Source organism: Vidua macroura, chromosome 2 (assembly GCF_024509145.1).
Source record: "Vidua macroura isolate BioBank_ID:100142 chromosome 2, ASM2450914v1, whole genome shotgun sequence".
In the NCBI taxonomy this organism is placed as follows: Eukaryota; Metazoa; Chordata; class Aves; order Passeriformes; family Viduidae; genus Vidua; species Vidua macroura.
The window spans coordinates 10,546,472-10,561,248 of NC_071572.1; the positions used below are offsets into that span (position 1 = coordinate 10,546,472).

Below are 14,777 nucleotides of genomic sequence, written 5' to 3' on the forward strand. Positions count from 1 at the left end.
ATTCTATACTGTGAGGGTGGTGAGGCACTGGAACAGGTTACCCAGAGAAGCTGTGGGTGCTCCATCCCTGGAAGATTTCAGGGCCAGGTTGGATGGGGCTTTGAGCAACCTGGTCTAGGGCAGGGTGTCACTACCCATGGCAAGGGGTTGGAACTGAAATCTTTAAAGTCACTTCCAGTCACCAGGCACTTAATTATATCCTTGTTCTTGCTTCCTTTTGAGGGATTCTGACCTTATATTTAGGGTATAAACTGAAAGCTCTTGCCAAGTTGGTACTAGGAATATCTGTAGATTTAGGGTCTCTCAGACCTGTAATTTTCTTAGGAAAGCATCACACAGTATAGTTGGAAAGTATTTCCTAAAGGAAAATGGTGTTACAAACAATTTCGTCAACTCAGCCACAAGCAGCTGTGATTTGCTTAATAATTATCTTAAGATAATATCTTAAGGCTTTATTACAATATGATAATATTGATGCAGAAACCTGTGAGTGTTTGGAAGTACTAATGAAACATTGTTCTACCATACTCTTGGGGACATTAGATGTAATGCTGTAAGTGTCAAGTTAATTCCTTTGAGAATTTACCTTTCCACTTTTTCCTTTTTTTCATTTCCTTTTTTTCTTATGTTGGATTCAACATATATCATAAATCAGAAGTTCTTGTGTTGTCATTAGGCAGTTATTTCTAGAAAGTACAATTGAAAACTAAATTTAATACCAGTGGTGAACTAGGTCAGGGTTTTCAGGCTGATTGTGGGCAAGTCCCCTGCTATTGCAGAGACAGCTCATTTGACTTTGGTGAATATTTTGCCCTATGCTTATCCCATATTTTTTTTTTCTGTTCCACTTGGAAATTTTCTGAAGGAGTGTGTATAATTCTTCATTTTATTTAAATCTAGGAAAATAAAAAGAAAGTGTTTTAATCAAATATGCATCATATGAATGTTTTGTTATTATCCTAAATTAATTGAAATCATTATCAAAGTGTAAAATCCTCTGTAGGAGAAGTAGAAATCATTTAATAGACTGTTTCTGCAATTTCTAATTTGAGAGATTATTTAAACCTTAATTTAATGGTTGGCCGTTTCCTGCTTATACTTGGGAATCACAAGAAAGAAAAATTAAAGTGATCAGTATTTCTAATAGCTTCTGCTTCTCTTAGTAGCTTAAAATGCAACATGTTTTAAACAAATAATGCATAAAAGCATCTTACTCAAAATTGTGATTAGTTCTGTGTGTGGGAATGTAGAATCATGGAGCATTTTGGGTTGGAAGGGACCTTTAATGATCATTTAGCCCAGTGTCCCTGCAATGAGCAGGGACATCTTCCCCTAGAGCAGGTCGCTCAGAGCCTGTCCAACCTGACCTTTAATGTTTCCAGAGACACATAAAAATACAATTTTTAATTAAATTTGTTGGCTCACTATGTTTGTAAAATGACTAGAAACTGTATAACTGCAAGTGTTAAGTATCTCCAGTGGCCTTCTGAGCAAGGTGGGAATCCAAAGGGCAGTGTGCCCTTTTGCTTTGTCATTTCTATATGAAGAGGTGGAAGTTCAAGTGAAGGTGCCTGAAACATTCACAGTCAATATTCCTTCTGGAGAATCATAAACCATAAGGCCATGGGAAGCAAAGTTGTGCAGGCTCCAAGCACTTTGCTGTCAGGCAGATGGGTGGTAAGGATAGAGGGGGATGTTAATAGGAAACTATAGCTGCTGGCCAACTTTGGATACTAATGTAAGTTGTGAAAAGCAACTTTGTGGTAATAATTCTGGAATGAGCATGTAAAAATGTGGCTTTGAATAAAACAGTTAAAAAACTTTTGTACTCTTCATAAAAAATACTTTTTAAAAATGTTAATGCCTTCATGGGAGGCTGTGCTTTGTGAAGTATCTATTACCAACAAAAATCTTTTTTATGGCTGTGGAATCCAGCAGAACTTCATCAGCACATGTGTTTCTATTTAATAATGTGAAAAGTGTTAAATGCTTAGAATACTTGAAAAAAAGACATCTCAGATTGAGTTCTTTATGGTGATCTGAAATGCAGATGGCCAGAAGGCTTCTCTCATGTTCTGGTGGGAGTTCACACTTCTCCTTCCCACACATCCTGTTCCCATTCCAGCATTAGGGATCTTAAGTTCTAAGACCATCCCTGCCATTGAGCTAGCTATTTTCTTTTTTGCTTTGTAAGTGAGGCCTATTACATAATATGTCAGAGGATAAATGAGAAAATTCCTTTGTTGTACTTTGTGTCAATTGAAATGAGTTTGGAAATCATGTGCTAGTTGCTCTTTGGTGTTTGTGTATGCTGGGGGAGAGAGAAAACCTAATTTAACATGCTGTGAGTACAGGAAAAAGTCTCAGCATACTTGAATGAGCTTTCACTTAGCATTTCACTGTATAGTACTTTGCTGACTGGTTGTTGTTTCTGTCATTTAGAGAAGTGGATTCATAAATAACAAGTAATTTCTACAAATTTTGCTCCTAAAACCTCCTGAGTTCTAGAAGTAGAATTTCCCTTCTCTGTTCTTGCTTTGGATCTCCTATTCCAAATGAATGGGCCTCTGCATATAAGTAGAAGTTTTGTTCTGAGTTGTTTTTTCAGTAAGTGGTATGGATCTTAACTTCACACAAATGTGTGCAGTAGCACAAAGGTCTCAAGTGCCTTGCTGGAAATAAGCCACTTACTCTAATATTTTTTTTCCTCAAACTATACATTGTTATGATTTGCCTATGTAATGCTCCCTACTGTGCAATGCAAACGCTCAAGTGCTAAAATCAATGTGAAATACAGTGCATATGTGCAAAAACTAGGTACTTATTTTAAGCTGGGCATTACCAAAAGGGAAGTAGGTAGTGGATTTGCAAGAGCAGAAAATATCTGCATTTAGACAAACAGCCTAGCCATTGTTATTATTTTTTTCTAACAGTGAAATCATGTACCTGAAAATAATAGTCAAAAGTTGGGACAGGTATTATTGTATTAATGTGCATCACAGAAAGAAAAGAAGATCTTATATCTCAAAGTCAGAGGCTTTTATGTGTCTATTCTGGCTCTTAGAAAATCTTGTAATTTCTGCTACAAAGGTACCTTAAAAACCTCACACATTCCACAAGCAAAGCAAAGTGTGCTGGGACACTGTGGGGCAGCAGGGTGCTTGAGGCAATGTGACTGGACTGTCACGTAGCTTGTAAGGATCCTGCAGAAAAACATTTCTCATCCTATGAAAACATAATAAAACAGGGTGCAGATTACTGCCACGTTATGCTCATCACAGCTACTTATTCTGAAACTGTGAGGCTTCAAAATAGTTTGGAAATAAAACCCCAACACATCAGCAGAACAGTTTTTACTGAGAGGAATCTAAGGAATAATTTGGGGATGGGGTTTGTGTGTCCTGTGACAACCTAAAAGAATTTGTGATAAAATAAAACAGAAAGTATAGTAAAAATAAGCTCAATCTCAGCAGTATAAATCTCTGCTTCAGCTACAGCCCCTTGTCCAGTACTGTGGGCAAATACCACAGCAACCTGCTGACATTGACCCCTGTGCCCTAGGCTCTGCTGGTGTTGGTGTTCAAGCTGTCCCTGTAAAATTTGTGCAAAAGCTAAGACAGAGCATTCAACTGACTCAATGTAATTTAATGAATTAGTAGCTGGCAACTGAGTTTGATGATGTTAGGACAAGTAAACTTCCAGAGTGGCTCGGTTTGTGAACTTCAATTATAACCTCATGACCAAAGATATGTATTAAAAAAAGCATTAGTAGTAGTTATGTTCATCTTTTACACTCCTGGAAAGTTGTATCCTGCCAGTTTTTATTGTTTCATGGACAAATTTTATATAATGTTAATATGCAGGTTGTCTGACTTGCTCTGCAATTTATGCTATGCATTTAGAAAGCGAACATATAATTTTGTTCTGGAGTATGATATACTGAAGTATTTGATTTCCTCCAGAAAAACTAGATTCAGCATTTTACTTGAAAGCCTTTGTATGTAGATAGGATTCAGACACACTTCCTGGGGTTGTGAAAATCTGTCATAAGTATGAATATCACAGTGTAGACTGTTGATGTTATTTCAGTTCCTGCTTATTTTATCAGTAAACTGTTGAAATTTATTTTACACTTTGTTGTTTATATATTCTGAGGAATTCAAGGGAAAATACTCATGCTCTACTGATGACTAAAAATATGAAAATATTGATTATTTATAAATATGAACCTGATTCAACAGGCATACAGTGTTACAGTCTAAGCTACAGATTCCGAATTATGTTGGTTTTGAACATGAAGTAAGGTAGCTACAGGAATTCTGCAAGAAAAATTATTTTATTTTATCATAAAAGATGCAGAAAAATGTATCCCAATGCATTTAGTAAAACTTGAGAATGGCCCATATTGGTTATCTTTTAATAGTTTTTAATTCTGTGTGTAAGTAGAAACATTGCAATACTTTTTCTTAGAAGTATAATTCCCCCTAGTCCTGTTCAAAAAAAAAAGAAAAAAAAAAAGAACCTAACCAACCAACAAACACCAAACTCCAAACCAAACCTAAAAAACAGCAGCAACAGCAACTTAGCACATTTTGTAGTTTAAATCTTACAATGCTTTGTAGACTCTTAAATGTGATATATACCTTTGGGTGTGTAGAAGTACATTTGTTCACAACTGTTACTTATTAATTGATGTGCAGAGTATTACTGTAATGCTCTCTAGTAGACAGCAATACTGGAGGGGGTAAAAGGCTGCAGAGAAGTACTGAAAGGTACTTGCTGCAAAATAATAAGTTGTCCTTATGTCTATTCATCTTGGATTTTTTATTTGGAATTCAGAGAAGAGCAAAAACTTTCACCTCTTTCCATCTTTCCAGTATGTGATGAAGCGTTTTTTTCATACTTAACTTCCTTATGAAGATGTGAATGTGTTGGGTATTTTGCAGGAACTTCAGGATGGCATTGGGCAGCAGCAAACTGCTGTCAAAACATTGAATGCAACTGGTGAAGAGATTATTGAGCAGTCATCAAAAGCAGATGCCAAGGTGCTGAAGGAACAACTGGAAAGTTTGAATAACCGGTGGAAGGAGATCTGCAGACAGTTGGTAGAGAAAAAAAAGAGGTAGGTTAAAAGCGAGTAAAAATATTGTGGAATTATTTTTAGTTATTTTAGATTTGATTCTGGCTTGAAATTTCAAAGGACCTCCCAACATCTAGAGTTTTCAAGTATAAAAGGAATTATCAGCAATTAAATTTTATGTCCTATAAATTTTTCATACACTATAATTTGTTTAATTATTTTCTACCTATTCCTGTCAGTGACTACCACTCCCTTCTAGATCCCATATTTTTATCTTTTAACTCCTAATGTTTAAAAGAACCAAACAAGCATCCATAACTGCTCAATTTTAAGTAAAACAGTACAGAATTTACAACTGGTTTACAATCTTTCTTTTGATTGCTATCATTAAAATACATCTCTATAATACTAATAATACCTTGGTTGATTTAAAAAGGTTATCCTAATCTATTTCATCTATCAAAATCAATGCCAATAACATCTATATTTCATAGGCTGGATTTTAAAAAATGCATTTATCAATTTAATGTTATTTATGATAACTTTTAGATAATTTTGTTTTTCTCATGCAGGCACAGAAAGCAAGAGTGTTTGAGTCACAGATAATACAAAAATAGTTTTATACTTTTAAAAAGAGAATTTCCAATGTCAAAAAAAAAAAACTGTTGCTGTTAAGATAGGTTTTATTAAAGACCATGTCCTTAACCTAGATGCTAGGCCTAACTGGGTATGCCATTTAGCTTTAAAATAGAGTAGAAAATACAGGTAGACCTTTCTTCATGCATGTCTCTTTTTTAAATCCCAGAATATTCCGTATAGAGATATATTAATCAGTGCTGGTGATGTACAAGAAGAACTGGTAGTGTGCAACAAGTTTTTTTACTTCTGATGTGTCATGTATCATTTTTCTGTTCAGAGCCACTGGGGCAAAAAGCTGTGAAAATGTTTACTAGCATCAAAAAGGGAGTGTCCTGAAGGGTTATTACTGAGCCTAATCATGATTAAAGTTTCACTTGGAACATGTCAGTTGTTGGAACAGGCTGCCCAAGGAAGTGATTGAGTCACCATAGAATCACAGAATGGTTGAGGTTGAAAGGGAATTTAAAGTTCATTGAGCTCCAACCCCCTGGCATAGTCAGTGAAACCTCTACTACATCAGGTTTTTCAGAGCCTCATCCAGCTTGGCTTTGAAAACTTCCAGTGATTTGAACTCCATAATCTCTCTGGACAACCTGTATCAGTGCCTCACAACCCAGAAGCAAATAATTTCTTCTTAATATCTAATCTAAACACTCTTTTATCTTAAGGCAATTCTCCTTTGTCCTATCACTACATGCCCCTATGAAAAGTCCCTTTTCAGCCTTCCTGTAGTTCCCCTTCAGGTACTGAAAAGTGCTAGAAGGTTTCCCAGCGGTATTTAGAAGACATGTAGATGTGTCACTTAGGGATGTCACTTAGGGATGTGGAAACAATTTTTTCCAGGTTTTGATGATACTGTTATTTGTTACACAAGGTAGTCCTTGGCCTTTATTTATCACATAAAAAGCTGTTCTTTTGAACATTGGAAACCCATCTGTGTTTCCAAGCATTAACTTGTTATGTAAGTGCAAACACTTATAAAATAATAACACATCATTTTAGCCCTGTAGTCTACTTTGGCAACGCAGAAGAAAGAGATTGGTGGTTGAGCATTGTCTGAGGATATAAAATATATTCCTGTTCTGGTTAAGATTGTTATTGTTCGTCCCTTCATATATCGGTAGAAATGTCTAACTGAATGTTCTTTTGGCTCCGTGCAGTGTTAGAATATTACATGGAATTTTTTGGCACATTCTACATTTTAAGGAAGCCTAGGATTTGTTAAGTGGGAATAATCCAGTTATGTTCCCTAGATGAAGGTTCTTAAATAAACACTTACACATATATTCCTCCTTTTGTTCTGTTTAGTATGTTGACCAATTGGTTTGTTTTCCTCTAGAATGACAGCTTGTGTAACTTAGAGGAAAATGATTGCAGACACCTCAGTTAGTGAACTTTGCATGAATAATAGCATTGCACCAGGAGGAATAGAGGTAGTCTTGTGTTACCCTGATAGAAATGTTCCTGGTGTACCTTAATGAGACTCGTGCATCAGAATGCTTTTATTCACTTCCCAGTCTTCTTGGCTGTGTCAGAGCCAGGGAATACTTTTTGCTCCCAGGTCTTAGAAACACATCCTACCCTAACTTCTGCCACCACACATGTGGTGCTTTGTTTCGTTTTTTTCTTTTTACTCTTCTAGAGTGGATTTTCAAAGGAAAGAAACCTAGCTGACAGGAAAAAAATGGTGTGTTCTAAGTAGGTTGCAATAATTGATGAACCTGGGCATGAAAAGACCATAGGCTTATCAGCTGCACAGTCTTTATATAGCCATGGTGTCATGGGATTTGCATAACTCTTAGGCTTTAACATCTTTTAGTTTTTCATTATTTGTCCTAATTTGGCTTTGAGTAAAGTCAGATTGTCTCTTTTTAAGACTTGAAACCCATGTCACCCAAAATGTTTTAATTTATCCTTAAGATCAAGCATGAGGCAAACAAAAGTTGAAGGAAGTGGCCTCTACATACAGTCCATAGTCATGGCATTGCCCAATGCATGTGTTTTAGAACCATATTGAATGAAGGTGATGCTGAAGGGAGAGCAGACCTGGTATAATGCACTTTCATATAATAATTACAAAGAAAAATAAAATAGATATTAACATTTAGAACCTTCTGCAAATCAGAAAACGAACTCTAAACTTTTAATAGGTTTCAAGTTTTATTTTTTGTGGTTAATACATTATGCTCTGCTTTAAAGTTAATTCTCAGTAGCTCAAAGTAGTGATCAATTGAAATTTTGTTTCCTATTACACTATTTTTTTGCTCAGTAGATCTCAAGATAAAGTGGCAAGAAATTAGCAATTGAATGGATTCCAGAAATGAAATCTGTTCATGATTTCAGATTCAAGTGTAATGCTGCTAAGCATTATTTGGCAAGGAAACTTTATATACTGTAAGCTCTGTTTTGTGCTATTTGCTTACCCAAATGAAAGAAATTGATTTTGATAATCCTGCACAGTTTTACATGAAGCTTTGAACTTTTATGTAGAGCATTGGCAGTCCATTCTAGATGTATTCTTCAAGCTGATTTCAAAGATCAGATGGGGCTGAGGAGAGGAAGCAATTACAGGAGTAACAGAAAGTGATACAGATATTTTTAGAAGGTGCATGAATGTGAGAAATTTGTTGGAGACATGAGGTGTATGGTGACATTTCCAAGAATGCTGATGACATTATGCTTCAGGTAGTCAAAGGCTGAGTTGATAGTGGGAACTCCAAAACTGAGCAGATGGGCAACAAGTGGCAGATGATCTTGATCAGAGACAAATGTGAGGCAAGGAATATTTCAGACAAACAGGCTATCCCATACTTAAATGATGCTGAACTTGTGATAACTCCAGAAAGCAGTCCCAACCTCATTGCTGAAAGTGTTTACAGGCACAAGATGGGCTGGCAGAAAAAGAAAAAGCCATATTGTTTTAGGCTGCATCAGAAGGGCATTACAAACAAAAAAATATGCTGTTTGATGATATCAGACGTTGTCGTGTACTCATGTTGGTTACTGTGTGCAGATCTCTGTGCATGTCTAAGGATATAAAAGGCACACAGAAAGTATTCATGGGGGAGGCAGATGAAATGAGCCAAGGTTTGGAGTGGCTGCGCTTTGAGGGGTGACTAAGAAGGTAGGGATCTTCAGTCTGGAGAGAAATCTCAGGAGGGTGAAGTTTACAAAGTTGAACTGATGGGTAAATTGAAAGTGCAACAAAATGTTATTGACCTAATTCCTCAGTACCTAGAAGGGAAGATTGCTTGCTGGAAATGTAAGAGACAGTATAATGGATTTAAGATTTACATTATGGTTTCTGAATGTCTGAGATGTGCTGGCCACAGAAGGTTATGGAGGAAAATATCATGACTCAACCCTATAGAATTCTTAACCTAGTGTCTGTGGATCCTGGGAGAGTATGAGGTGAATGGAATAAAGAAAATGGACGGTCTTCTGTGTTCCCCTTAACTACCATCTCCTGTTCCCAATGCTGATGGCTCTCTGTTGGGCTTTTCTGAAACACTCAGGTATTTTTCATGTTCTGGTGCATTGATTATATTTTGGGGAGGAGAGGACAAATTCTCCAAAATGACTTTGTCAGTTTTCCTGAGGTTAAATGGTCTATGATTTATTTGTAATACTATCACTGCATTGATAAATACCCTGTAAATTCAAAATATTTCCTGTAACCACCATGAACCCCATGGTTTCAAGCTGACTTGAAAAGGGAAGATTAAACAGGATATAATTCAAAGAGTTTCACCATGATAATTCATTATATAATTAATTTAATAAAAAATTTGGAACAAATAATAAACTACCTGAATAATAAGAACTGTAAACCATGTCATAACCATATTCTGTAAATTGCTGAAACTGATCATAGGTTCACTAGATGCTAATATTAATCTCAGTGATAGACTGGCAGTTTTAATGAATAAGAATTATTTGGACTGCAAAAGGTCAACTTAATTAAAAACAGACAAGAAAACAAACTAAATCTCAAAACAATTTGAGGAACTTGTACTGCTCTTTAGTAAAAAGGAGCTGGTTTTCAGTTTTAAAAGGTCAAATGCTGATCCCAGGCAAAGCACAGACTTAAAATTGACTTTGAATCTCCTTTCTTTGGAACTGAAGATCAAGAGGTTATGCTTGAGTTATGTTTGTGTAGGATGTTATCTTCCACTTGCCTTTATCTAAGAGTTTCAAAGCTGTAGAAGTTTGAATTCAGTGTTTAAAGTTTCTGTATCTTGCAGTCTAATCCATCCCACTAAGAATTAGATGAGAATGTAATTTTAGCACATCTAGTCATTTTATCTTACTGAAAACTTTGAAACAGACCAGGCAGTTGAATGAAGTGGAACTTGATTGAAAGTCTGATACACTGGTAGTTAGCAAATTGGGAATTAAATTGAATTTTTATTAACATTTTGCTACAAAAGACATGTTTTTGAAAAGTTGGAGTTTTTACTCTAGTACAATGTGATTCTGAAATGGAAACTTTGGACACCACAGGAAGTCACAAAGGCCCTTTGAATAGATGCTACTAAGCCCAGACAAAAGAGGGAAAATACAAAGTGTCTGTGTCTCCCTCTTCATACTCCAGCAATCATTTTGAATACTGAATCTTCTAAACTGCACCAACAGAAGTTTCCTCTGCCTTTTCATCCCCTGAGACGCATCAGGCCACACCACACTGTGTCTGCTCTGAGACATGCCACTGGGAAATCTGAGTTTTGGATGATTTAGGGATGTGGTGGCTTGCCATTAGGGCAATAGGGTGCAGCAAGCCCCAGGGCTGTGGCTGCAGCTTGGTGCTGCTCTTTCTGGAACACGTAGGCCAGGCAGGAATAGCCAAGGAGGAGAAGCAGCATCTCACATAGGAGCTGGAGAAGGGGATGGCTCATAAATGAGGCTCTGAAAAGACTTATAACAGTAATGGTGGTTGGTCATTTATTTTTCACTTTTGCTAAAACTTTCTTGTGTAATTTTTGAAAACAGATGCCCAGGAAATAGATTCCTTCAATGTTTCAGAAGTAATCAGTTTGGGGTTTTTATTCATCACGATCTGACATTTGTTAAAATTGAGTTCAGTTGAATGGAAGAGCATTTTTCATTATTTTAGCTGCAAATACATTTACACTTTTAATGAGTTTGAACCTGCAGACTGCCTGTTCAGATCTCTACCCAAGCGAATTTGAAGTAATTATGGAAAGAATGACAGAATAAAGGCTGTTTACCAGAAGACATCCAAGTACTTTCCTGAAAGCAAAAACACAAGTTTTCTATTCTAAGTAAAAATTGTTATATAGTAAATATAATTTTTAATATTTTTATACAACATCTTGGCTAGGATATTCTTTTTCTTCCATAACACACTAGCTGGAAACGACTGTTTTCCTTTTCTTGAACACTCAGCATATTGAAGGCTGTGATTAGCTTCTAGTTGCAATTTAAAAACTGGTTTAGGATGAAGATATTTTATGACAGTCATGTCAATAAATATATTTATTCTTTCCAGCACGTAATTAGCTACATATTGAATTTTTCTGAATTTTCTTTTTTTGACTCTTCAGATTTTATATAGTGAATCACTAACAAAAGATTACTGGCATAAATTTGTATTGTGTTTACAGGACAGGTTAACTAAACTTCTTACTGTTTAGTATTTACATTTAAATACATTTTCTAAAGTTTATGTGCTATTTTAATTTCACTTATTTAAAGTTCCTTACCCTAATGAAGCATATTTATCCATTCTTTAGAGAAATAATGAAAATTAATTTTTTTCAGTAAATATTGTCTCTAAATTTTTGTTACCATTTTGGTGGTCTTTTATTCTCATTAGCAGCCACTAAACAGATTCATTCCTAATTTTAGAAACACAATAAATATAGAATTGACACCTGAATGTTAAAGCGCGAAAAGGTACCAAAATATTATTGTACTTACAGATGGGAATATGAGTCACAAGCGCAGATCTGCCCTACTCTTATGATTGTATATTTTATTTCTATAGCTGACACCTCCCAAATAAACCCAACATTACTCGTGTGCAGTTACAAACTCTAAACATCTGATGTTTAGAGTGTTTCTGTAACTATTTATGGGTTGCTATGGTATTGCTATCACATTGTTGACTATGGAGAAAATACTTGAGCTGCAATATGTATTTCACATGGTTTCTTTACACTGAACATGAAAATACAAGCTTACTAATATAGACCATGAATGTTTATGTAATAGTTAACAAATATAACTAAGGATTAATGATAGCTTGGAAAAAAAAAAATCTTTTGATAGTCTTTTGTGGACTAACATAAGAATTTGTTATTGATTCAGTTTGATAATGGTAGGAAAACTAATCCCTAAATCTATCAATTATCATATATACAAAATGCAATTAGGAAAAATAATTAATTTACTACTTAGTATTAAAAACTGAATATTGATAAATTTGCTTCCAGAAGTATAACATATGTAAGATTCCTATGAAAAGATGTGCATTCAGAGTAGTTGATGAAGGGACCCTATGAATTTAGAAATACAAACAGAAGCCTGCTGTTTTACTACGGAAAATACAAAGTAATGTGCCTAAAAATAGCAGTTGTGTAGAAGGTGAAAAGTTGTGTATGAAATTCTACTATAGTTTGAGAATTTTCCATCAGTCAAAATGGATTCTATTTCAGGGTTAATGAAATAAACATTTTGCCAACAGAGAAGGAGCTTAAAAGCTTTTTTGGGAACTTAGGTTGGTTTGTAAGAATACAGCAGTAGTATATAACAGCTTGAAGACCTGTGCTGGAGATGGATCTGCCTGGCTCCATAGGGCCAGCTGCTGGAATTATATCTTATTTCTCAGTCACCTGCTTCTCCAGCAAGTCATAGCCCAACTGCTTTCTCTTGCTCTGTCCTTGTCTGAGTCAACTGGTGGCTCATGTTCCTTACTCCAATTTGTTTAGGCTTGGATTTGAAAGCCCATACTCCCTAAGTAACAACTAAGTGTTAATTTTTCATTGCCACCATGAATTTAAACACCTAGAAATTACATGTGTCTGTTGTTCCAAAGGTAATTATGGTGATAGAAATCAGTTTGTTCAAAAGGTGTGAGCAGTCATTGAGTTAAAACTTTTAATTTGATTAACTGGTTCAGCTAACACAGAGCACTTTGTTTTAGTGTCTTGTATAATATGACACTTGTCTTGCAGGATGTTATTTATAATAGAAGTGACATTCTAGCAGGTCAAGAAGAGATGGTAAAGTAAATTATAAGGTACACCTGCATGTCCTATTAATTGCAGTGAACCTTTAAATTCCTTTACTGCATATTGTTCCTGATTAGAATAAAGAAGTAGACCTATGGATTTTTTTTTTCTGAACTCTGAAACCCTTCTGTGAATGCAAACACACAGAAAGACAAACACACACATATATATGAAATATATATATATATATATATATATATATAAAATATATTATACATGTATATATCTGCATAAAACATCTCTGAAAGAATTCCTGGAAAGTCAAAAACATCCTTATCCTACTGATCAGTATTTAAATTAGTCATCAAAGTAAAAAATTCTTTCCTTCACAACTAGGAAAACTTTTAATGTTTTAAGAGTTGCAGCTCAATTCATAAGGGTGATAAAACCGACAGTATACTTAAGATGAAAAAGGAATCTTGCCAATTGCTATCTCTTCTAGGAGACAAGAAATCTTTTTGATTTCTCATTCAAAATACTATGCAGCTCAATAATTTTGCTCTCGGGTGTATTGAGTTGAATGTTATGCCTTTTCTGTGCCAGAATTAACGTAGTTAAACTTGGATCTTTCTCAGGTTTATCCTCAGGGTACCATCACATAATGCCTCCACTGAACTATGCACTTCACAAATAAGTTGAAGTGAGAGGAAACCAGAAAAATGAAAGCTGTTGCTGAGAGCTTGGGTTCTGGAGTACCTGGTCAGGTTGAGAGACAGAGGTTTTGTTATGTGGTTTACAGTCTAACACTGGAAGCCTGATTCCCAGATTTCCATAACTGGAGCGGGGAGGAATACTGCCTCAGAAAGATTTTAAGTTGTGCTTCTTCTTTCAGGACTACAAGAAATTAGTTTTTATAGTTGCAGTGCTATGGATCTCAGCATAGATTAACATCTGACTCATTTTCACAGAAACAAATGTTTTGATTAGCTGGTTTTAGATGACCTATTTTGGCTTGAGAAGAGGATATGACCTCTCAGGTCAAGAACATGAACACTTCTCAGTGAAGAACAGTGCAATAGCTGTGATGCTGTAAAGTTGGTTCTTTTTTGCATGACCTGTGCAACCGAAAGGTAAATCTGTACGTATTGGAAGGGTCCAGAATTTCTGTCTGCATAACAGCACTCCATAAGAGATCCAGAGTTGTAATAAATAGATACATTAGTACAAGAAATACTCCTATATCTAGGAGCATCAGCATTTTCTGTTGATACCAGTCGGATTTGCAGAAATTCTGGGCAAATGGCAGTTCATGAAAATACTAATTCATGATTCTATTAGAAAATCTAAGACAAAACCAAGTAAATATGACTGTTAATTATTTTGCTGTTTATGGTGTTTATTTTCTCATGTATTTGTATAAATGTGTGTATATATGGGTATAACCATAATTTATACATAAGTGCAAATAGTTTTTGGAGAATTTTATTGTTCTCACAGTAAATAAAATCTCTTACTTTCTCCTCTAAAGAACAATTTGGCACCAGTGGCTTATGTTTGTTTAATCTGTAGGCAGATAATCCAGGGTAATTTGTTTCTGAGCTTAAAAAAAAAAAAAAAAAAAAACACCAGTGTTGGGCTCATATGTCTAGTAAATATTAAGATATACTGCTTTAAGAACAAAACCAAATAAATCTGCTGATTTAGAATCCATTCTAGATCTAAACCAGGAACTTCATCTAAAGCTATATTGAGATTTGTTCAGAGCAGCACAAATTTGCCAAACATTTCAATTTATATATAAATTACAACCAGCATTTTCATACTCTAAGCATAGTTATGAATACTGAATTTTATGTGTTGAAAAT

General features: G+C 35.2%; 1 protein-coding gene across 3 annotated transcripts in view; it reads left to right on the plus strand.

The window, feature by feature from the left end:
* DMD (dystrophin) overlaps positions 1-14,777 on the plus strand; it is a 566,297-nt gene that overhangs the window by 173,814 nt on the left and 377,706 nt on the right. For 2 of the 3 annotated variants that reach the window (XM_054003170.1, XM_054003155.1), the window contains exon 3: positions 4,947-5,122. In XM_054003170.1, the coding sequence (XP_053859145.1) occupies positions 4,947-5,122 (176 nt within the window). Of the gene's footprint in view, positions 1-4,946; positions 5,123-13,974; positions 14,043-14,777 lie in introns of those variants that run through there. The other variant, XM_054003164.1, reaches the window with a different exon arrangement.